General features: G+C 37.1%; 1 protein-coding gene across 1 annotated transcript; it reads left to right on the top strand.

Annotated features, from left to right (window-relative positions):
* On the top strand, positions 1 to 25,294 carry CIMIP6 (ciliary microtubule inner protein 6). The gene is made up of 5 exons (XM_060606008.2): positions 1 to 122; positions 4,176 to 4,389; positions 10,902 to 11,055; positions 23,843 to 23,958; positions 24,747 to 25,294. The coding sequence occupies exons 1-5, from the start codon at positions 97 to 99 to the stop codon at positions 25,113 to 25,115; spliced, it is 879 nt and encodes a 292-aa protein (XP_060461991.2). The 5' UTR covers positions 1 to 96; the 3' UTR covers positions 25,116 to 25,294.
* Positions 25,295 to 26,199: the final 905 nt, after the last annotated feature.

Here is a 26,199-nt window from a genome sequence, read left to right as displayed (position 1 = left end):
CAGTGGCGGCTCTCCACGCACCTCTTTCCTAGCAGGGCTTAGTGCCTGATCTTCGCGTGAGGCTCCTCGCTGCCTCGTGTCAGGCCGTGGGAGCCCATGGAGGGAAAGGAGGATAAGCGGCAGTAAGTGCTGGGGTTTGGTTTTCTATTTCCCCTTACAAAAAATATTTCCCTCCTTAGGGGACGGTGAAGTGAGACCCGAAGGGGGGGGGGGGGTGGTTCTCAGGCCATCAAAGCTTTTCCTCTTCCATCCTACCTCTCCTTTCTAGTAGTTGAGCGCTGACAGTGATACTTTTTAAAACACGCTGTTTACTGGGCACCCACTGTGTGTCAGGCACCTTACATGCATTACCTAGCCTAAAATTCTTCAAGTCCTGTCGAATCATCCACTCCTTCTCATACCCCACAACTAAATTATTAGCAAATCCTGTAGGCTTTATCTTTAAGATATATCCGGAATCCACCACCTCCACTATCATCTCCACCCTGGCCCAACTACTGCTAGCATCTCTTACCGGGATGTTGTAATGTCTCTGCTGCTCTCCTTGCCTCTGCAGCGTCCTCAACACAGTAGTCTGGTCTTTCTTACAACGCAAGTTAGATCACTCTTCTCCATTGGCCATTGCAGAGTGAAAGCTAAGGCCTCTGCTGTAGCCTATGGGACCTGCACAACTGCCCCTCTTCCTTTATTTGGTCTTCTCTGCTGCTTATCCTCTGACTCCAGTCTGCTCCAGCACATAGGCCTCCATGCTGTCATCTGCAGTGATTCTCAAGTGTGGTCCTCCAGCCACATCAGCATCAACTGAGAAGCGATTAGAAATGCATATCCTAGGGGCACCTGGGTGGCTCAGTCGTTAAGCGTCTGACTTCGGCTCAGGTCACGATCTCAACCGTCTGTGAATTCGAGCCCCACATTGGGCTGTGTGCTGACAGCTCAGAGCCTGGAGCCTGCTTCGGATTCTGTGTCTCCCTCTCTCTCTGCCCCTCTCCTGCTCATGCTCTGTCTCAAAAATAAATAAAAACATTTAAAAAAAATTTTTAAAGTATATCCTTGCAGGCTCCCCACCACAGACTTACTGAATCTGAAATTTGGGGTTGAGCACAACAATCTGGATTTTAACAAGACCTCCAGGTGATTCTGATGTACCATAGATTCTGAAAACTATTGACCAAGGTGTTACAGCTTAATATGACATGGAGCCAGGAGTATTTGCTCTATGTTTGTCACTAAACAATGGTTCCCAAACTTTAACCTATATAAGAATCTCCTGGAGAGCTGGTTAAAACAGTTTCCCAGGAAACCTGCCTCAGGTTGGGATGGGGCCAGTGAATTTGTACTTCTAACAAGGTAACAATTTATGTCAATACAGCTACTCCTGAGACCACACTTTGAGAAGCACCACCTTCGAGAAGGACAGGTGCTTCTGCTGCAGTATTTTGGCAATTACAGTTCACTCTGCTAGAATGCTCTTCCTCAAATATCCTCTTAGCTTGTTCCCCTCTTTCCTTTTTTCAGTTGCCACCTTCATAATGCAGCCTCCACCCTGTCTAAAAATGCAGGCTCTCTCCCACATACATACACTCCTTTTCCCCATTCCCTGCTTTATTGGTGTCCTTAGCACTTAATGCCATCTAAAAGACTGTATGTTTTACTTATTTGCTTTCTCATCTGCCTTCCCTCACTAGAATGTAAGCTCTGTGAGGGCAGGAAGTTTTGTTTTGTTATTCCTTTATCCTCGGTGCTGTGAACAGCACATAAGTCAATAAATACCTGTTGAAAGAATGACTTATTCAACATTATTGTCACATCTCTCAAAATAGGTATTCTTTCCCTTACCATGCAAATGAGGAAACCAAAGCTCAGATAGTAAATGGCAGAGTTGGGATTCCAACCCAGGTCTTTCTTCACTGCCCATTAGTGTTTTTGTGTTTCCTTCTGGTAAGAAATTACTACAAAATCATATAGTTCATGTTTATGTGTTAATCTATAGCTACTCACATCACAAATACTTTAACTGAACGAATGCATACATATGTAAGCATGTAGCCACAGTCCTTTGTTCAAGGACCTGATGGCAATACAGGTGTACTGCTGAGTTACAACCATGAGAAGCAGATAGAAAAAACTGACATCAGAAGTCTATAATAAATCAATCATGACCTTTAAACAAATACTTCTGTCTCTGGAAAGGTAATAGAAAAAGCCTTATAAATTATTTACACTTTATCAGTAATCAATTTTTCCAGATCCTTTAAAGAGGGCAATTTTTGTTGGGATTCAGGGAACTAGAATCCAAGGGTGCTGAATATTGTTTGTATGTGTATTGGAGTGGGGGTTGGGAGTATACAGCTACACTCAGCCAGACTGAAAAACAATTCCAGTTGGGGCGCCTGGGTGGCTCATTCGGTTAAGCATCGGACTCTTGGTTTTGGCTCAGGTCATGATCACTTGGTTCCTAGAATCAAGCCGAGTCAGGCTCTGAGCCTGCTTGGAATTCTATCTCCTTCTCTCTCTCTCAAAATAAATAAATAAACATCAAAAATAAAACAAAATATAGATGAACCAAAAATATGCAAATATTATCATGGCAGTCCATTTACCTGTGATGAACAGGATGCTTCCCCTCATAGGTGGCTATGTAATGATGAATGAAACAGTCTTTTCACCTTCATGGAGCTTACTGACTAGTAAAGGATATTTATAGTGCTTACCACAAACAAATAAAAATCTAGGTACATAAATTATAAATTGTGTTATGAAAGAAAGTACTAAAATAGAGACTACATAGGGCAGGAAGCAGGAAATCTAGGAAAATCCTCTGAGGAGATGGCTCATAAGCTGAGACCTGATTGATAATGGACCAGTCCTGCAGGGAGCTGGGAAAGAGCTGCCCAGGCAGAGGGGAGAGTGTGTGCAAATGCCCTGAGGGGGGAAAACTTGTGCTTCCAAGAACTGAAAGTAGGCAGCCGTCTGGAGAAGAGAGGGGAGAGAGGTCTGAGTGCCTTTGAAGAGATTAGTTGGGGAGCTGGGTCACATGGCCTCAGAGCTATGATAAGGAAGTAATATTCACTGTAAATGCAATGCAAAGCTATTTGGTGTTTTGTTTTTGTTTTTTAGTTTATTTATTTTTGAGAGAGAGAGAGAGACAGAGAGAGAGAATCCCAAGCAGGCTCTGCACTGTCAGCATGCAGCCCCACCCGGGGCTCAGTCCCACCAACTGTGAGGTCATAACCTGAGCTGAAATCAAGAGTCCGAGGTTCAACCAACTGAGCCACCCAAGTGCCTCTTCATCTGGGGATTTTAATTGAAAAGATGGACCCAGCCTTGGTTTGAAGTTAAGGTAGAGGTTATATTTTAAGGGCCAAGACTAAGCAGAATTACTGACTTTCTCTGTAAGTTTGGAATCCTATTTATTCATCTTCCATGGGTCAGGGCTTTGAGTTTAAATGCTTTTATGTAAAAAAGTATTCACATTCATCTATTTCATCCTTACCATTTATTTTCCCAGTATGTGAGATTTTAAATTACTGCCTTTTATAATGTCTATCACTCTTTATTTCAAAGGAGAAAAATTCTATAAATTCTTTCTAAACATTTTTTAACATTTAAAAATTCAATAACGTTCATTTTTTTGGTACCAGTGTAGTTATTAAAAGCAAAAAGTGATGAGATTGAATTGACTGATCTGATCTCTATACAGTGCTCTTTTCCTGAAAAGATAAATTATAGTGGTCATTTGTAGCTTTTATAGGTTTGCCAAGTGAACTTTTAAAGTTAAAAAGCTGTCCTTGTCTGGGTAACTGATTTTTACTAAGTAACTTTTAAAGAAGATGAATTAAGATTAGCATGTAACTTAGCTACATGAATGAAACTGCAAACATGATCTGTAACGTTATCAAATCACTATTCATTCTTTACTCCAAGCAAATCCAAGTCTGTATGCTGCACTGGTATATTATGAATAATCATTAATAACACAAATCCCTTTATCTCTTACATGAACTGAAATGAAAAGATACCCGTCCATATTTTAATACTCCCTTATAACTATTAATAAAACCTAAGTTGTCTTGACTGATACTCGAAATATATTTAAATTTTATTTTATACAGTTACGACACAGTATGGAAATGCTCACTGGGATAAATTATTTACTATTTAATTCTGTTTTTCAGACAGAATAAAAAAATAGAAGATGCTGGTATAGAGTATGTAACTGAAAAAAAAGAAGAAATCAAATATGACGAAAAACCCGGGAAAAGTGTACAACGTTCAAAACCATGTGTCGGGAGAGGACGAGTATATTATGCAAAATTCATTCATACAAATGCAAGAACATTGAATGAACCAGTTCCTTACATAGATCCCCAAAAAGGGCCAGAAAAACAGGTTGGATGGATGTTCCTTATATACAAATACAGATTTAGATTCAGAAGCTGTTTTGCAGGATAATTTAGTCACAGACTACGTAAAGGATGTGACATAGCTCAGACTAATACTTCTTATAATCCAGTAGTTAAAAGCAGTAACCTGGGACTATTCTTACAGATAACTGTCACATACAAACAATATATAAATAAGGAAGGAATCCAAATAATTGTTTTTCTAGATTGGGTCAGATTATAGCTACTTAGTAGTGCTTGGCAGATACTGAAGAAATCGATAATATTGTATTTGTGTCACATATTCTAAGATAAAAATTTCCCATGATACTCTGTATAAAATAATAGCTACCATTTATTTAAAGTGTATGAAGTGCTAGGGATGAGCTAAGTGTTTATATAAGTTATATAAGTTATATACTTTAATCTGTGTGATAGTTTCTAAGAGGTACTATTGGATAACATAACACAAAGAAGTAAATGAAGATATCTAAGATACATTACAATGTTACAGTTGTGTTTCTGACCCTGGACTGTTGGTTTAGTCAAAACACACTTTTATTCACTGTTATACTAAATATATTCCATTATCTTTTTTCTTTAAAGTTAGGCTTGTTGAGGTATAATTTTTTGTATTAGTTTCTGTTACTGATGTTACAGATTACCACAAATTTAAACGCTAGTTTAAAGCAACACCAGTTTATTCTCAACATTTCTTGAGCTCAGAAGTCCAAATTTAGTCTCATTGGCTATAAGCAGGGCCGGTTCCTTCTGGAAGACCTAAGGGAAAATCCAGTTCCTTGCCTTTTCCAGCTTCTAGAAGCTGCCTGCATTCCTTGGCTCGTGGCCCCTTCCTCTTCAAAGCCGGTAGCATGGCATCTTCAAATCTCTCTGATTCTCCTGCCTCCTTCTTCCAAAGATCCTTGTGATTACATAGGGCCCACCTAGATAATCCTGGTAATGTCCTCTTCCCAAAATGTTTAATTTGGGAAAGCTAAACATCATACCTGCAAAGTTCCTTTTGTCATTTAAGTTTATATGCAGTTGTGATTTAACTTACAACTTAAATGGAGATTTCTTTTAATGACCTGTCTTCACCTCTGTAACATCAAATATTCTTGTCATAAAATACATGGCATGCCAGGACACTGTATGTGAATGGGAGATCTTCTTGGGGCAGGAATTTCTGTAGTCAAATATGCTTTAATGTCATGTAGTAAATCTTTACATGGGCAGTTTTAAGGCTATTTTGTTTTATAAACAAGCAATTTGGGATTTAAAGATATTGATAGTCCAGGCCTACACTGGGGAAATAAGTCTAGTGCATAAATCCAGGTTAGTGAAGTTCCCATGTTTCTTACAAAGTTAATGAAAGACTCTCCTGAGCTTTTTTATTCAGGGCTGAATTAAAACCCAGCTGTTAACTGAACCCATCCTTACCTTGGAGGTACTAAGAAAAGAAGTCAGTTTGAGAAGAGAGATATAAAATGTAAAAATCTCAAAAATTAATCCAACTACTTTTCTCTTACTCCTAGTTTGTAGGTGTCTTGGAAGCTGCTGTCAAGATTGGGCAACAGAGTAGCAGAGTATTAGGATTCTTGTTATTTGGTGCTAAAGGCTACATGAGTCAGAGGCCTGTAAGAGAGGGTAGAGGTAGCGTTAAAGGAAGGAAGAGGATTCATAGGAAAGACTGCTCCTGGGTATGAGTGAGGAGGTACAAAGGAAGAGTGAAGGTGCATCCCAGAATTAAGAGTGAATGTGATTTGGGCATGGAGTGAAGGCAATGGTCCTATTTAAAAAACAGAACAAGAACCTTAAGTGTACTCAATTCCACATACTTGAGTAATGCTCGTTTCACAGATCTGTACACTTTGTTCCTTTATTTAAGATGACAAGTTTCTTCTTAAAGGTTAGCTGTTTTTTGTTTGTTTTTAATTAACTGGTTCGTAGTAGTACTGGCTTTAAAACAAAGATGAAGAAAATAAAGTTGCCTAATGTTTAAATGGACTGCTGTCTTATGTATTTTGCTAAGATAATATCTTACGAACCTAACACCAGGTTGGTTGATTTTACTTATTTACAAGATATTTAAATGAAACAATCACACAGTTCGACCTAGGGACATAAAATTGGAGCTGCCAGAAAAAGTAAAAAGGAGCTGTGGCTCAATCACTTTCAAAGAAAACAGTTTGGTGGTCTTGTGTTTTTAAATATTGGTATTTTAGTGGCCCTTGGTAGCTCAGTCAGTTAAGCGTCCGACTTCGGCTCAGGTCATGATCTCACAGTTCTGGAGTTCGAGCCCCACGTCGGGCTCTGTGCTGACAGCTAACAGCCTGGAGCCTGCTTCAGATTCTGTGTCTCCCTCTCTGTCTTTCCCTCCCCCCGCTCACGCTCTGTCTCTGTCTCTCAACAGATAAACATTAAAAATATATGTATTGGTATTTTAAGAGATTATGCTAGTTATTATTTTCAAAGTTTATGTTTCAGAGCATTAGCCCTGCCTATGTACTCAACAAAATAAAATTCCAAAGTCAAATACATTTTGGAAAAGCTGAATTTTTAGATCTTAAAACTTTACAAATCACATTTGTACATAAAGGCTCTAAGAAATCCTGTGATAAACTTATTTAACTTTACTTCTCCCAATATTTCCCTAATTTATCTAACTTTGGAATCTTGTATATAACACCTATTAATACGCTAACAGAACTGGTATCCCAAAAACACAATTCAGGAATAACTTTTATCGGTGACATGACCTGCTTAAAAAGAGGTATTGTCAGCACTCTGGGTCTCCACAGCAAAATGGAGAAGAGCATAGCTACGGTGTAACTCCCAGTGTTTCCCGTAGCACTTCATTTTGTTAAAGCCATTGAACTCTACCAAGAAAGCGTGTGATTCTCTAAAAGCTGCTGTCAGAAGTCTGCATTTCCCTAGGAACCCATGAAGCGCGATTTTGTGATCTCTTATGAGCAGCCATCTTTGCCACACTGCTGCCGTGGAGGTCTGCTCCCCACCTCTTGCATTCTCTTAACCGGCTTCTCCAGGGTGCCCCCATTGCTTTTACTGCTTCTTCCCCAAAGATTCTCCCTTAATTTCCCAAAGAATGAAAAGTAATTAGTGTCTCCTAATGCACTTCTGAAGGCTTAGGGATAGCAGTAATATAACAAAGATTGTCCCACATTGGTTTCCAATGTGGCTAAGGAGCTCACAGTGTAATGGCCAACAGGCCTTCCAGGGGTGGAGATTAATGGGAGCCCTCTCCTCAGGAATCTCCAGATGTCTCCTTACCATGGAGCTCCAATGACTGTGATCCTGGGGCGGCAAAGGAGGCAGGCCTTGGGCTAGAAGGGAAGACATCCTCCTTTCTCTGTATTCAAAGTTTTGAACTGACAGCAGCTATCCTGTTAGGCAAAACCCCTTCCGCAATCCACAAAAGATGGACTGACCCCTGAAGTTCAGACAAAGCACAGTAGAGGATTTTTCCTGGTTTGCCTTGTTTCATCATAAATAACTCATGTCAACCCCTCACCATCCATTTCAAGTGATGGTCCACAGAGCAGTAAATTTTTATTAGTCTTTTACTTCAGCGTGAGGCAAAGGGGGGAAAAAAAAACAAGCTTCCACCTATCCCTTTAATCTTATAATCTCTTATGAGCAAATGTTGGACCAAAATGGTATGCACATGTGCATGGGCCCATACACACTCTCTCTCTTCCAGGAACAAACCAGACTTTTCAGGCAAAGGGCAGGCTCTCCAGAAATAGAAAAGAGAAAAACAGCATTTTTTTTGAACTGTAGGATTTCCTTCTGCTGAAGTGAAGATTCATCCAATTTATGACACTAATCAGAATACCTCCACCAACTCTGAGGTCTTCAAATCATCAGTCACACTTTGGGAGCCATTGTTCATTCTTTGCTTTATATTTTGTGAAATTAAAGAGACCATTTTGGCAAAGTTCTAAAGTTCATGCTTTAAGGAGAACTTTTGCATTATACTCTTGTTCAAGAAATGATTGAATGCTTCCAGGCATGTCCTAGCAGTTTGTTTTTCCCAGAGTCAGTTATCCAGTAACCTGGGTGTTAGTAAAATAAATTCCTGATCAACAAAAGAAGATAATACACAGTGTGCTCCGTAAAACCTTTTTACAGAAGATCTTTCTCAAGATACTTACTTAAAATCTCTTTATTGTTACATTGTCACTTCTCAAATAAGTTAGGTAGGTGTGTGCTTATCTGGCTTTGCATGCTACAGCTTTTTTTTTTTTTTTTTAGAGCGAGAGAGAAGGAGCGCATTAGAGTGCACGTGCAATGGAGGGGCAGAGGGAGAATCTTAAGCAGGTTCCATTCTCAGCACAGAGCCCTATGCAGGGCTTGATCCCACGACCCTCGGATCATGACCCGTGCCAAAATCAAGAGTTGCACGCTCTACTGACTGAGCCACCCAGGCACCCCTCTACAGAAGATTTGATAAAGCAGTGTAGCACAGAAGTTAGAGGCATGCAGAGATGGGGGCAGGGGTCTGACTTGGACAGCTGTGCTGCCTGCTAGGGATACACTTTGGGGAAGTTAATCTCCCAAAAGTTTTCTCATCTGTAAAGTGGGTATATCTACTTGCAGAATCGTGACAAGGCTAAGGGAGAGAAGGCCTATAAATTTTAGACCTCGGGGCATAATAAGTACTATGATAATTGTGCAGTGGAGGAGGGCTGCAAGAAGCAGGCATTCTGACAACAGTTAGATGTGACTATTTTCAGCCAGATAGTGAGAAGACACCATCTGTTTAGTAATCTGTTCTAGAATTCCCAGGATCGACATCAAGTAGTCTTAATTTTGATAATTCACCTTTCAGCTCTTTCTGAAAAATGAGGTATTAGCCCATCTCTTCTAGTCTCCAAAATTCCCTACTTCCTAAATTTCTTTGATCTCTGCAATCTTATTCATTACCCCTGGTTACAATTTGTTATTGGCCTAAAAACGGGCACTCATTTAAAGTTGCCAAGGGAGGTCTAGCTCTCTCTTTAATTAGTCAGGGCTCAGTTCCCTCTTAGGTCCCCGTTCATCCTGTCTTTTTCAGTTTGAGGATAATTCACTTAACGAAGAACCTAAAGTTGAGTAGCTCTGACTTTCAGCTCTGAACTGTGTACTCTTCTCCAAATTCTTAGTCCTTCTGTGATTTTTTTGATGTAACAGATTTTTTTTCTCACAGAAAACCCTATTTTTTGCTGCCTTTAGCATATTTCATGAATTTCTTCTATCTAAGCTTCTTGACAATCTCCTGACAAGTTGACTCCATGAAATTATTATTTTTTAAAATTTGATACTGTGTACCTCTTTTACACATGCCTGTCTTTTTAGAAACTAAGCTGGGAGCTGACTCCCTATGGAGCCAGATAGATGTTTTCAAATGCCTCTTACTTTTTATATCAATGTAGCTTCAATTGCACTGTCAGAATTTTACTTATTTGAATCTCATATTCATCCCCCTTGAATCATATTTTTAAAGCCTCTGACTATAACATCATGGTTGATTTTTTAAAAGCCTGATCTCTTTCCTCAAAGCCCAAGGTAGGTGTCTGATTATACCCAAAGTTACTTTTGTTGTCTAATAATATCCAAGAACTCCTGGTTGTCACAGTTGTTTTCTCTCAAGGTTGTCTCGGGTCTAACTGATCAACTAGATTTAAAAAATACATATTTAGTTAGTATTAAGTGGAGTAACGGTTCCCCTCACTGTTTTCACAACTTCTAAGAGATCAGATTGTAATATGTACTAATGGAGAATCGATCAATTCTCCCTTTCCTGGGTACCTAAGGCAGGTTTTACCATCAAAAATTCAGTAACATTGGAGGTATTTTTCCTTTGAACAAAGTTTTTTTCAAACTGAGGCATTAGTGAATTATAAATCAATGTGGGTTGCAACTAGCATTGTGAAATGAAATAGAAGAGACAAACGATAAAATAGAGAAATAGTCAAGCATATAGTAAGAATAAGTGTTGTCTTGTAAAACTTAGTTTTATGTATGTGTATGCATTGTGTGCTCTTATATGATATGAGGTATATTTCATGCTGTTGATCACAGACTAAAAACTATGAAAACCACCATCTTAGATGATAATACATTATTTGTACTTTCATAATGAAAAGTATAGAACATAATTTTTAGATTAAATCATATATACACATGTATATACATATATATAATAAAATGGTAGTACAACATATAGAAATATAACTACTTGGTTGATTTTTACCACTCCATCTGTTGATAGAAAGTACCTTAAGAATTTAGTAGCTATATTTTAGCTAAAAGTACATGATAATTCACTTTTAAGTACCATTTAAAAATTTAAGTCCTTGAAAAAATATACTTATTCCTAGATTTCAGAATTCCATTTCGTACTAGAATATCCAAAAGCTTATTGGATTGAATTACTAAATATTCACAGATATCAAGCAGCACATGAAAATGTTCTACAGTATCCAATTTTGTGTTTCCAATTTTTTTCCCTTAAAGGGTGACTGGTGGTCGCACAGTAAAGGAATGGAACACCCCTTCCAACCACCTTATGACACTAAGAGCACCCAGAGGAGTGACTTTCAAAAACCAACATGTCCATTGGTTTTGCCAGTCAAACACAGCAAGTTGCAAAAGCCTTCTTGTGGAATAGGTAAGGTTAGCTATGATAAAACCTCTTTCCCACTCTCTGAGGTTATTCCGCTCTCAAATTAAAATGCATTACATGTACTGGCACCTCCTGAACAAAACTAAATGAAAGAAAAACCCAACACGTGTAGAGATGACTGCTGTGGAGGCAAAAACTAAATTTATAAAGTTGAACAGATCTTTTTAAACCACAGAACTCTTAAAACTCTTATTGTAAACATAAGCATAATGCATTCATTCCAAGAAAAAGAATAAAGAATGCTATGTTTTCCCCACTTACTGACCACCTCACTCTTTTTCCAAGAGATTATTTCACAGGTATCCCACCACACATTGTAGGAAATACTATTAACATGGACCACTAAAACCTTGTCAGATATAAAAGTTATTTACCTGACAGTATCATAACAATAACCTAAATCTTTCACATTTAGTCAAGTGGTATCTGTTTCCTACCATATGTCTTAGTCATCTCTACTGCTGAAGTAGATTTAGTAAATGTTAAAGAAATGCAAGACCAAGTCAAAACAATATAAAAGTTCATAAGCTAAACTTCAAATAATTTTCTGAACATGACAGTAGACAACAAAGGATTACTTTTAGTAGTCAACAGGCCTATTTTAGCCTCTGTGATCTGGCCAGTGTAGTTAAGATACAAAGGGCAGATAGACTGAAGGTCAGGATATTGGAAAATAGTCATATTCAGCATGATTTCCACCTCAAGGGTGGTAGTTAATGGAGAGAACTGTTAGATAATCTGTAACATGGTCTGTCCTTTAGAAAGGTAATGAAGTTTTCACTTGTGATTCAAGATGGCAGACTGAACACAAAAATCTAAGTCTCCCACCTCCCAAGAGTCTATTCAATGACAACAAAGCAATCAACCCATAAAGATGAAGAGAATGGAAAGAAGAACTTTCTGTGGTGTGGGAAGGAATGAAAACTTGCTGATAGATTAAAGAGAGCAAAGAAGCAATAGCTTAGAAAATATAGAGGGAAATGCAGCAAAGAGCCAATCTGCCTGACAAAACCCCAAAGTAGCTGTAGGCTCAGTCAACAGGCATAGCAGAAGGCAAGAATGAAGGGGGAAGGGGACAGTCCAAGGGTTACTTAAAAGTCTATCTTTTATTTATTTATTTTTTAAAAATTTAAATGTTTTTATTTATTTTTGAGAAGAGACAGAGCATGAGTGGGAGAGGAGCAGAGAGAGAGAGGGAGACACAGAATCCGAAGCAGGCTCCGAGGATCTGTGCTATCTGCACAGAGCTGACGCGGGGCTCAAATCCACAAACTGTGAGATCATGACCTGAGCCTAAGTTGGATACTTAATCAACTCAGCCATCCAGGAACCCCAAAAGTATGTCTTTTAAATAACCACTCCAGTCGTGAACACTCTTCTCTATGCCAACATTAAGACTAGTTGAGCCCATTGTCTAAGCCAGATGTCAACTACCACACCAGTTATTTTTTTTTGTAATTCAAGTTGATCTCCTATCCTAGTCTTAGTTTAAGAATGGACAGCCAAAGTACAATTATGCAAAATTATTCTTTTAATGTTTACAGGGTAAAGTCAAGGAATTATCACAGAGCATAAAACAACCACAGCAACAACAACAAAATAAGAAAAATATGAGAGAATAAAAGTAAAATGGAGTATCAGTCTGGGAGGTCCAACTTTTCTGGAGCTCCAGAAAAGCAAAGAATAAAAAATGAAAGTGGAGATAATTATCAACACATAATATTCATTGAGTACTTCCTATTTGCCAGGCACTTTATGGAACTTTCTAAATATTTCCTCATTCAATTCTCATACCAGCCCTCTGGAATATATTAGTATGGTAATATTATTAATACTCTCAATTTTCAGAGAAGAAAGCAAGCACAGGGTTTAGATAAATTGTCGAAGGTTACATAGCAAATAACTGCTATTTGAACTCAATTTGGAATTCAATTTGGACTCAATAGGAAAATTTCCCCATATAAAAGAGAGGCATTGGAAGAGTCTAGAGAGTGCTTCCAAGTATGAAGAGGAAAAAGATACAAACTATACACCGTTATGAAATTGAAAAGCAACAACTATAAAAAGAAGATTCTATCCGTTCCCATAAAGAGAAAGAAAAATAAGTCACCATCTAAGAAATAAGTATGGAATTAAGCAGCACTGATGCAAAAGCACAACAGAATTTAGGTCTTCAAAGTTTTCAGGGGAAAAGATTTTTTTCCTTAGGAAAGAGGATTTATTTCACACTGATACTACAACCATTCTTTTTCAAGTGGCACCAGGTATTGAACGCACTGAGAAAGAAATGTAGTCCTAGCTCAATATTTGGCCCTTAAGTGAACAAAATTCACATAATTATATCATAAACACTATTTCATAGTTTTCAGCTTTTAGCATCATATAGACAGAATATGGAAATACTAAATGTGGTTACAGAACAGAATTGTGTTATTAGCCTTACCAAGAAAAGCACATATCCAGTTGATAGAAGATGGGAAGTATAAGAGAAAGGTGCTAATATCTTATTTAACATGAGTATTCAAGATACTATCCTAAACAGGTGAATCAAGGAACAGAAGTTTAAGGCTGAAGTCAAAAGAACTAGAACAAATTTATCTCTCTAGCTCTGGCCTTTCTGCTGAACTTTGAACTCCTATCTAGCCACCCACCTAACATCCTTTCTTGGATAGCTCATCTCCTTTCAAACTTACGATGGCTAGAATAGAATCATTCATTTTCTCCCTTCAAACCTATCTTTTCAATAAATCCCACTTCTATTCCCCCTCAAGTTTTGATAACCTAGGAGTCATCCCCAAACTCTCTACTCTATCCAATCCATCAGCAAATCTTGACACCTCTATCTCCAAAATACACTCCAAATCTTACCAATGTCGTACAGCTTCTGTTTCCCCGCTTCCTCTCTTTCTCCTCCAAAATGTTTTCCACACCATTGTTAGAAGGATCTTTTAAAAACACTCATGATATCACTTTCCTCCCTTAGATCCTCCAGTTACTTCTCATGGTTTGTAGAATCAATTTCAAATTCCTCACCATGGCCTACCTGTCAGTCTAATCTATGGAATCAGTCTGTCTCCTATTGCTCATGACATCATGATGGGGGATTTTGAGAAGGGGCATGTAACTCAGGCCAAGGAGGCAGAAAATGTTCTCTAAAAGTCATGGTTGTTTCTAAACCAATTTATGCCTGTGTACTTGTTATTGTATTTCCATAATTTAATATTCTTATAAATCAAAATCTGAGTACTAGAAGACTTTCTATAAAACACTCAAAGTTGAATACTTTGGAAAGGCTTGCCAAAAGGTCCCTAACTTTTGCAAGTGCTAATTAGGTGTAGACAAAATCACTATAAATAAGAGGAGCTGGAGTGAATTTTTTAAAATCTTAAAGGATTCTGTACACATTTAATTTCAAATGTGTCTTTAACTTTCCAATCTGTTTTAAAGAAACAAACTAGAAAGGATATATTAGCGATGTGGTTTGTGACAGAAACACAAAGTTCAATTCCAGTCAATGGATACTTCTGCAAAGGAAATGCATTGGCATTCCAACAAAAATGTGGTGAATGAACTGGTGAGAATAACTAGTATCTAAGTTTGGTATTTATAATTTTCTAGGAGTCTTTGTTTTAACTTTTTTGGTTAAGTAACCAGTCAAGTCCTGTTCTTTCTCATAAGGAGTGGTTGCTTCTACTCTGGTTCAGTATGGGACATGGTAGAAGATGTCACCAGAGAGCTAGGCTTTGTTCTAGAATGACCAGGCAAGGCCCAGCCATTTCATAAGAGATGCCCCCAATGTCAGTACCTGTGGTTCTGTTCTGCCAAGCCAGTCTATTTTCCCAGAGTGGAATCCTCCAAATCTCTCCCTGGAGAGGGGAACAAAAAATCTGGAAATTTCTCAGATAGTCCTCTCTTTGCAACTTCACCTTGTACCACATCCCGTGATCCCTGCCCTTGAAATATCTAATACCTGCATTTTCTGAGCCTTACTGGGACCCCACCCCATCCCCATAAGTACTTAGTTTCCAGCTTTTTGTGGTCTACTCAAGTTAATTGCCACTTAACCATCTGCTTTCCGGCTTCCAAATTTGTTAAGATCTTTGTTCTTCTTTGGTTCTCTTTTTTTCGAAGGATTGAAGCTCTTTAAATGTCTCTACTATCATTGTACTGGTGTTTGGGGAGGAAATAGGGGGAAATGCACATTTTGAATTTGCCATGTTTAACTGGAAATCATGGTCACTTTATCATCATCCAACACTCACTCTCTTAGAATTTAATACTGATTTAGCACTTACAGTAGTTTAGTTGTAGACTCATTACTTAAATTTCATCATTTTATTTACTCAGTTCATGAAGTGGGAATAATAATCCCTACTTTGCAGGATTGTTATGAGAAATAAAAATATGTGAAGCGCCTACCACAACGTACTATGTGCTATGTTGGTACATACTAGACAACAAAGGAAGCTATTTCTATTATTAATTTTGCATTGTACTAAGTTATGTGTTCAGTTGGAATTTAGCTTTGAAAACAGGTGTGGAAGTCTCTCTTTTCCCTTTCCCCACCCTCTCTCTCCCTTCACCACCCCCCTCCTACTCCTCATTCTTCTGTTTCTCAGTTCTTTTATTGGTATTTCTCATTGCCAAATTCTTTACTGTTTCCCAGATCATAGTATGATACCCAGACACAACAAATGTTTATTGATTAATGATAATTACATACTATTCAACAGATTAAACTAAAGACATACTGTAATTTAAACTAACATACACACTATAATATAGGCCTGCAATTTATTCATATTTTAGATGGTGTTTGGGTACTAGTGAAAAGGGTTTTTAAAAGAAAATATTTTAGTTTAGCATTTTAAAATGTGTATATATACCAGTTTGTATAATCCAGATTTGCATATATATATATGTATATATATGCATGTATATATATGCATATATATATGTATATATAAACGCATACAGACATAGAAAATGTGTATGTAAACATGCATAATACCAATTAAAAGTCATCTCCTGGTCATTCTGTTCCATCAGCCCACTTAATTACGCTTGGTCTTTGGCATTTCAGCAATGTCATCTTGTGCTGATAATGAAAGTGCCCTTTATTCTTGTACTACCACACAATTTCCTGGCCGCCATCCATGGTCATTTCAACAAATGGCTATGCTCCATCATATCTGAGTCCCTGTAAGAATAAGTGTTCACTTTGGGTTTTTTGTAATAAAACTTTATAAATTGGAAAGGCTGATATAATTTGTGAAGGAAGTCATTTACACTTAAATGAAACTTTGGCTGTTTATCAACCGTTTGCTATTTTAATGTTTTTCTTAATTGAAATTCAGATTATCATTAAAAATAATTTTCTAAAGTAGGATTTATTTTGTGTTGCTTTATTTGTCCCAAGGTGTAGCTTAATGATTTCTTGCCATAGATACATTCAAGTTTTTTTCACTGTATTTTGAACATCTATAGTGTTATTTTTTACATTAATAATATTTTTATATAAGATCAAAATAAATACCATTTAGAAGAATGGAGTTTCTGATAGAAAAATATTACTGATGAATGTTTTTTAAGCAGACACAAAAAGTTAAGATTTCTCAAAGTAAAAGCTGCTACATTCCCACCAATACAAGGATTAAGTTGTGTGTTTGAATAAATCCTGGCTTTGTTGATAAAATATAGACGGCTAGACACCAACTTGTTTTGTGGATCCTTGTTTAGAAATTTTCTATTTTAATTAGATCAAGTTTCCAAGAAACAGAGAGGGGATTTCAAACATTCTTCATGGACTTTGCCTTATGTTTCGTAATCCTCATATAACAAGGCTTCTTTTAAGTAATTACTTTGGGTTCAATTTGAATTCTGAAGTAGAATAACCACTAAGAACTTGAATATCTTCTTTGATGTTTTCCTACTTGGATGTTCTTTACTATTGTTGGTTTGTTTAAAAGTCTCATATATATGCATAAATGCATATGGTAGTTATGTCTAATTTTAATAGATATAACGTCTGGGTAAGGAATTTCTCTGATAGCTCAGATTCCTTTCCTCTCCCTTTATTTATTAGTCCCCATAAAGAAGTGTTTTTTTTTTTTAAGTTGTTATTTTTGAGATTCTGAGAGGTTCTAGATCACTACTTAAAAGATAAGTCATTATAATTGACTTAATTGACTTCCTTCTGAAGTATTTCTGTTGCTTAATTGCATAACAAGTCACCCCCAAATTTAGTTGTCTCAGACAACCATCATTTTATTTACTCATGATTCTGTAATCTGGGCTAGGCTCAGCTGGGCAATTCTTTGGCTCATCTTGGTGGTGGGCACTGCTGTGGCTGCATTAAGTTGGCAGGTCATCTAAGGACTAGATTCAGTTAGGAGGCTGGAATGACCAGGCCTCCCTTTCTACATGTGGTCTCTCCATGTGGGTTCTCCAGTAGGGTAGCTGAACTTCTTACATAGCAGCTCAAGGTTTTCAAAAATGCAGAAACAGAAGCTGAAAGGCTTTCTTAAGGTTTATGCCTAGAACTGGCAGAGTGTTACTTTTGCCACGTCCTGTTGGTTAAACCTAATCTCAAGTCCAGCCCACATCCACAAGAAGGGGACTGTACCAGGATATGAGTAATGGGAGACCAATAAACTATGGCTATCTATATAACAGACCACCACAACATCCCTAAATTGTTCTTCCCATGATAGTGTAGGAGTAGCCAACTCTTCACTCTTCTTTTGTCAGAAAATGTCTTTAAATTGCCCTCACTCTAATGAGCGAAAGTAGAGCTGGGTATACAATTTTGGGTTTGTGGTTATTTACCTTTTGTACTTGGAGGATATTATTCCATTGTCTTCTGGATCCTATTGTTACATCAAATCTGCAGGAAATCCAATTGTTAATCCTTTGAGAGTAATATGTTTCAGGATAAGATTTTTAATATTTAAAAGGGGACTTTGTATATAGAAAGAGTTATTTATAGTTACTTATGATTTAAATTAATATCCCAGATTTAATATTACAAATGAAAAATATTTCTTTCCTTAAGCCTTTAATTTTTAAATATTGTTTCGCTGTCATTGCAAGGCTCTTTGTTTGTAAGGGTTCTGTAGAGGTGGGGAGAGAAGCACGAAAACTGGGTAAGTTAAAATGTCACTTTTCTTAAATAAATACTCCTTGGGTTGTTGTGAGCTTTTGGTTAATATCTAGAGTTTTTTCATCTTAAGTTTATTTATTTATTTTGAGAGAGAGAGAGTGCATGCAGGGGAGGGGTGGAGAGATTGAATCCCAAGCAGGTTCTGCACTGTCAGTGCAGAGTCTGTTGTGGGGCTCAAACCCACGAACCATGAGATCATGACCTCAGCTGAAATCCAGAGTCAGAAGCTTAACCAACTGAGCCACACAGATGCCCATAATTTCCAGAGTTCTGAGAAGTTTATTTTGATTCTTTTTGTCAGAGTTCTCATTGCTATTATGGAGGAGCAGCTTTTCAAAGGCTCTTATTCTGCCATTCCCACTGATGTCCTATACCTTTCAGTGTTTGGGTTAAAAATGTTTCCACTATTTATTATTTTTGTCTGGCATGCTGTTCACTGAACAGGAGTCCTAAACCTCGATGTAATCAAGTTTTATCAACTTTTCACCTCTGGATTGTGCATTGGGTATTTATGAAGAGTTTTCCTATCTTTAAGTCACAAAAATATTCTACATTTTCTTCCTTGCTTTTATAATTTTACCTTCCATAAATATGTCTTTAATCCTAGAGTCTGTCTTTATGTTAAAAATGTTAAACAGTGTTAAATAGAGGAGATATTCTATTTTTCTCCATGGAGAAGTATCCTGGATGCCATCTACTAAGCAATCCATGTTTTCCTTGTTGCTTTGGACTTCCTTACTTGTATGTTATGGTTCTCTTATGGGTCTGCCTCTGAGCTCTCCATTATGTTCCTTTGGTTAATTTTTAGGACTTGGATCAGTACTAATGTATTTTAATTTTCTGAATTTTTAGCTTGTCTTAATATATGATCAGGAAAATACCCATTCTTTGCTTTTCCTTTTCAAAATTGACCTATTTATGGACTTTTATTTTTCCATTTAAACTTTGGAATTTATGACATTCTTCAAACTATCCAGGTAGAATTTTGATTGGGTTGTGTTGACATTATAGAGTAATTTAGGAAAATGGTCACATTTATAGTAACCTACTATCTCATCCTATCTAACAGAATGGGAAAGTCTATTCAGACTTTCTAAAAAAAATTTTTTTAATGTTTATTTATTTTTGAGAGAGAGAGAGAGGATGCACAAGCAGGGGAGGAGCAGAAAGAGAGGGAGACACAGACTCCAAAGCAGGCTCCAGGCTCTGAGCTGTCAGCACAAAGCCCCATGCAGGGCTTGAACTCACGAACTGTGAGATCATGACCTGAGCCGAAGTTGGACACTTAACCAACTGAGCCACCCAGGCACCCCTATTCAGTTCTATTTTTATGTCTTTAAGAGAGTTAAATTTTTTTTCTCTGTGGATGTCTTGCAAGTTAGTTGTTAGTTTCTAAAACCTTGATATTGTTCAGTTTTTGTTCCCACAGAGAACATATTTTTTGTTTTCTTATCTAGTAGATTATGGTTTTGATTTTTATACACTTAACTGCTTACCTTCCCATATTCTTACTCTCATACTTTGTTGATTCTAGTGGTTTATCTATTCAGGTAATCATGTTACCTACAAATAATGACAGTTTTTACTCTTCTTTTGCAATCATTTTACTACTTTTTTCATATATATATATAAAATATTCTCCAGTATCTCCATTAATATGTTAATAAACAGTAGAATTTTAGTTCTGAGTTGTTATGGGTATACTTATTTTTTTTGTTATTTAGTCCATGTCTTTTTAAAGAAATAAAAAAATTTGTTATTTTCTTCTATCTTATGTACTCTCCTTGATTTATTTCTATTCTTATTTGAGTTCTTCCTCTTGGAATTTTTTGAGGTTGATCTGTTTTATGGGGAAATAGTCTGAGGACTTACTTGCCTCCCAATATTTTTTTATTTTGGCTTCACAGTTGAATGACTGGTTGGTTGGATATAAAAATTCTAGGCTTGAAATTCTTTTCCCTTTAACATTTAAAAAATATTAATTATTATCTTGTGTCCAAGATTGTTGCTGTGAATTTTAATATAGATCTGCTTTTTCCTCCTTTGTAAGTAATCTACTTCTCTTTTTCAAAGCATTTAGAATTTTCTTTGCCCCAGATAACCTTATATTTCTCTATAAAGGGTCTTGGATGTGAGTTTTTCCTTATGTACCCTACAGGATTGGGAGGAGAGTGAGGCAAATGAGAGACCCAGGGAGCAAAACTTGATGAGGGACTCAGTCCCAGGACTATGCAAATGCCTCCTTCAATTTTACATCCCATGGGTCTCACTTGCCTCAACTTACTCCTGGACCTGCCACCCTGCTTGGTAATTTGTGAGCCCTTTCAACCTGAGGTCTTTGGTCTTTCTTTAATTCTTGGATATTTATCATTTTTTAAAAATAGGCTCCAATGTGGGGCTTGAACTCATGATCTGAGATCAAGAGTCACATGCTGCACTGACTGAGCCATCCAGGTACCCCTATCATCATTATTTCTTTAACCATTTCCTTCCCTCTGTTTCTTTACTTAGGTCTCCTGAATTCTACCATCCATTCTTTTATATTTTAATTTCTTTATCCTTTGCTGCTACCTTTGGGAGAGTTTGTCTTTCTAGTTCATGAGTCTTTATTGATCACATCTTTTTTAATTTAGCTATTACATTTTCTTTGATTTCTGATATTTACATGATTCTTTTTATTGACCTCTTCTTGCTTCATATTAATAATACCTTCTGTGTCTTTGAGGATATTTTTTATGCTTATTTTAAATTCTTGGAGAACCAGTTCCAATTACTCTGCCTCACATAATATATGTTTTAAATTTTGTTGTCTTTCTTTATAATGTCTGTCTAGTTTATCTTAGGTCATGTTCCTCAAGGGGTCAACAGCCCTGTGGGAGGAAAGTCTAAGGACTAGGGTCTGGCTTTGTGTGCCTCCCAGTGAATTTAAAGGAAAGAAAAGGAGGGTGAAGCTGGAGAGTGTCAGACCCCATAAAACCAATTTTGACCATTTCCATTTGCTGTCCCTGTACTAGGCCAGTTCTCTAGTCAGAACACCACACCTCCCCCCCCCCCCCCTTACTTTAAACTCTTATAAAGAGGCATCACAAGAAAAGACAATCTCTTAATGTTTTCAACCCTACCAGTACTGATGGTTTCTGGGGAATGGTAGCAGAACAAACGCCTAAGAGGACAGCATGCACCCATTTTCGTCAGCTCCTTACCTGGAGGGATTTCTGTCCTGTTCGAATGTTACTAAGTTGACAACAGATGGCTAGGTAGTTGCCACCAGTTTCTTGCCCCTGAGGCAAGCAATGATCTTCCCAAGGCAATGTGGGGGGAAGTCAAGAGCAGGTTTTGAGACCTCTTCCCCACTTATTCTCTCTTACCCAAACCTGACCTTCCTACCATCCAGCCCAAGCTGCCACCAACCCTTCACACCAGTCCACTAAAGCCTTTGGGTTTCTCAGAGTTGATAGTTCATCAGTCCTGCTTCTTCTCCCTTTCATGGTTTCCTCTTTCATCAAGATGCAAGACCCTCTCTAATTTGATCCAGCATCTTTCAGTTCTGGAATCATATTATTATCTGCATTTTAGAGAGGAGGGAATTGAATTTCAGTGAAGGTAAGTGATTTGTACACCACTAGGAAATGTGGTAGGGCTAGAATTTAAGAACATGTCTATCATATCCCAAAGCCCATGCTTTGGACACTCCATTAACCCCACCAGATGAATCACTGAATTTAGAGCTGTTTCATTTTTTTCAAGAAGTTATCAAACTATGTTTCTAAAAACACTAATGTTCTGTGAGCTGGACCATGGCATTCACCCAAAACCTGGTAGTCTTTTCCCAACTGGTAGAAAAAAATATGTGTAAGTTATGGTTAGAATTTTCTCAATGTCATAGTTGCCCACACATTTTTAATAACTCTTTGGCACCTGCTGTTCCTTAGTGCACTAACAAATCCTAAAAAAAAAAAAAGGTAATGATTAAGAAGAAATGCATTTTGAGTAACTTACTTCAATTAAAAATCAAGAAAATTGGGGCACCTGGCTGGCTCAGTGGGTAGAGCATCTGACTTTTGATTTCAGCTCAAGATGTGATTTCATGGTTCATGGGATTAAGCCCTGCGTTGGGCTCCGTGCTGACAGTGGGGAGCCTGCTTGGGATTCTTTCTCTCCCTCACTCTCTGCTCCTCCCCATTCATGCTCTCTCTCTCTCTCTCTCTCTCTCAAAACTAAACTTAAAAAAAAAAGAAATCAAGAAAATATTATCAGTTAGCAGTTTTTCCCTGGTAATGAGGAAAGATTGCCATTTCATATAATGTAATATGTAAATACTTAAAGACTCCTCATTCCTGCTAGTAAAGTTAGTTTATATCAATGTCTGAATTCTGAATTGAATTCATGAATGCTTAATAAGTATGAATTTACTAACATATTTCTCCTTCTTATATATTCTCCCTAATTTTAAAGGCAAGATTTTTAAAAAATTAAATTTCATTTTTTAACAGTTAACACACATGCATATGATACAAAATTCAAATAGCACAAAAGTATATACAGTGAAAGTGAATCCCCATCTGTCCCCGAGTCACCTAATTCCCTCCCCCTGTAGCTATCACTTTATCAGTTTCTTGAATGTTATTCCAGAGATGTGGTAGGTGTACATAGACTCTTATGTATCAATTTTTTATAAAAGGGAGAAATTTTTAATTTTTCCTTGACATAATTTTACCTCACTAAACTGAGAGTTGCTGTGACCCTTTTATAACCTTGTGTGCTAAAAGTAAAAATAAAATGAATTTTAAGAGTTATTAAAAATGTAAAATAGAGAGAGACCAATATAATGAACCCCCTATATACCATTCACCCAGCTAGAAAGATTATTTAAAAGTGATTTTTAAAAGGTTTAACACTCTTACAAGTTTTCAGAATGTCTGTCAATGGGAAATGAAAAGAATCACGTGTTCAGCTACCACTACAGCAGCCCTGGGGTTTTCCAGTTCATTCTGTTAGTGCTAAGTTGGGAACAACAACTGCATAAATTTCTCATAGCCTTTCCAGTAGTAAAAATATAAGTTGACAAATGATTTGTTCTTACACTTTTCCTAAAATTTTGGTTGGTATCTGGGCAAGAAGCATATCTAAAAGACTTTTTTTTTTAAGTTTTATTTATTTACTTTGGCGGGGGAAGGGCAGAGAGCAAGGGAGAGAGAGAGAATTCCAGGCAGGTTCTGCACTTCAGCGCAGATCCAAATGTGGGTCTTGAACTCACAAACCATGAGATCATGACCTGAGCTGAAGTCAGATGCTTAACTGACTGAGTCACCCAAGGGCCCCTCTAACAGACTTTCAAAGCCATTATTGCATTAATATTAGTTTTAGAATTTTAGTAGTAATATTTAATATTAGTTTTAGAATTTAATAATTCACATATGGGGTAAGTTGATTGTTTTGATTTGGTTCTTTTCATGGAGAAAGGATGATGCATCCATTATATTTATCCATACCTAAAAGAATTTACTTTTATTACAATTGTTGATAAAGCATGATTATGAATATTGATTATATTTCCACATACAAATCTAATTTTTGTCCTGACTTCACACAATCTTTTTTTTCGCTCAGTTCCACTTGCCTCTCCTGAAGCATCAGCAGAACTTCAAAAGAATTTTATAGAACACATCTCTTATTTACATCAATACGATTCTAGGAAAAGTCCCAATGAGCCCATCCCGGGAAAGGTGAGTATTCAGAATCAATTATTTAATATTTTAGGATGGGACAGATTTATGGCAGAATGTTAAGCCTTCTCAAGTCATAACCATCTTTCTAAAAGTCTATTTAAACAAACTAGCATGGCTGATAGGATAAGATCTCAACAACATGCCATGGTTAAAACTAAGGAATGATGTCAGAATTTTGGATCACAGTCTTTGGAGTTTGGTTTAAATTATTGTAATCATTCACTTGAGGTAATATCAAAGCAGTTTGATAAGCTTTTGGATATGCTCATGTGGGTGTGGCAGGGGAATGCATGTAAGATTTACAAAGCCAAACAGCAATGTAATAGTTGCTGGATTTTTTTCCAACTGCAAATGTTTGTTTTCATATTTCACCTTAAGTCTTTTGTTGAAAACTAACAGGCATTTGGGATACAGTCACAAACCCTTAGGTCTATGAACCACAAGTTGCCCTATAGAGCAAGAAATGAATTTGATATGACTGGTCTTAAACAATCCAACTGATAGAACTGTTGAGAATGAGAAATGAGATTCTGCTTCTTTGACTTTCTGTGTTTCCTTTCTCGTTTATTTTCTGGCATGCCCTATGTTATAAGTGATTTAAAAGTTTCACTAATAATGATTATGCCGCTGTCTTGGGTTTTGGAGTCAAGTGACAGCCAATGAAGAGGCAGAGAAAGAAGTACCTGCCTTGCCAGGACTTGAGCTAACACATGAACTGAGTTCCCAGCTGCATCTTCCAGCAACTTGCGTGCCCTGGTTAATGTCAACTTTGTTTTCCTTTCCAGCGACATGGAGCTTTTGTGCAGACAGAGATAAAACCAGGGAGTAGGCCAATAGTTCCTACGGGAACAGAGGTATTACGGAACGCTCCGGGGTCATGCTCATCAGAACAGTCCAAAAAAACAGAGAAAGGAAACTCAGCGGAAAGCAAAATGATCTCACCAGGTCTCTGCCGACAAAATTCCCCAGAGCTGTTAGAGACTGAAACTCACTTATCAGAAACAGACGTCAGAGGGGCAGCCAAGGCATGCCCCAGAAGTCCTGAGAGAAGAGAGAAGCCTGCAGACACCTTCCAAATAACTGCAGTAAATGCTCTTCTCCCCAGGCATGATCCTTTAAATCCACCAATAAAAAGCCAGAATAAATCAGGATAAATTACCTTCTTCAGATGAAAATCTAATCCTTGGAATGTAGACAAATTTCAGAATCACCATACAAGCCCTCACAGTTGCTTTTTCTGTTATCAATAAACTAAAGAAATTCAATTCACATAAATGGGAAAATGAAAAAAAAAGACAATTAAAATACACCAGAATTTAAGAGTGGTCTCTAATGAGTGGTGGGCTATGAGACATATTTTTGTGCTATATTATTTATAAACAAAACAATTTTGGTTTGCATAAAAATGAACATAACTGACAAATATAATACTTTTAGAGGAGAGGCCCTATGAGATAGTCATTCTCTGGGATCAAAGCAGGGTTGGATTTTGGTTCCACCATGTATGACTTGTGTGACCTTGGGTGAATTACTTAACCTCTCTAGACTTCAGTTTCCTTGTCTGTAAAATCAGGATAATAGCAACTTCTCAAGGGTTAGTGAGCATGAGATTATGCACACTGATCGGTAAGTGACCAATGTAATTACATCATCACTATTACTATAATTAAAATTTCCATTTAAGGATAATGTTCTCCTATAACCTTAAATTTTCCTCTTTATTCTTAAACTTTTAGTCCCTCTATATACAATTAAGAGTGTGAAAAATCTAAAAACATTTCTCCTGGTACTAGTTACACACACACACACACACACACACACACACACACACAATTAATTCAAAGACATTTGGGTACCTAGAATATAAAAATATTTCTTACATTGTTTCCTATTTTACTTAGAACATTTCTAGCACTAACTCAATCTTTGCTTTTTAGATGAGTTCGGCGTAGTTAATTCTACCAGCTCTTGTATTTGGCACATTTGGTGTGCCAAAATGTATCTATCAGAAGCTATGTTCTATTGCACACAAGTGGAAGTAGGTGGAATATCTGTGCCAAAGGAGTATTTATAAGCCCAGCAAATTTCCATGGCAATATATCAGCTTCACACTGTTATCTGTAGTGTTGACAAAAAAAAATATAGGTGTATCTTTATCCATTTCTCCTCCACTAAAGAAATTTTAATAGACTTCAAATGAATGGATGCCATTATTCTGTATTTGTGTATTGGGGACTT

This window comes from Panthera onca, chromosome A3 (genome assembly GCF_046562875.1).
Source record: "Panthera onca isolate mPanOnc1 chromosome A3, mPanOnc1 haplotype 2, whole genome shotgun sequence".
In the NCBI taxonomy this organism is placed as follows: Eukaryota; Metazoa; Chordata; class Mammalia; order Carnivora; family Felidae; genus Panthera; species Panthera onca.
Note: the sequence above shows the minus strand (reverse complement) of the source record. Positions and strands in the feature narration are given on the sequence as shown.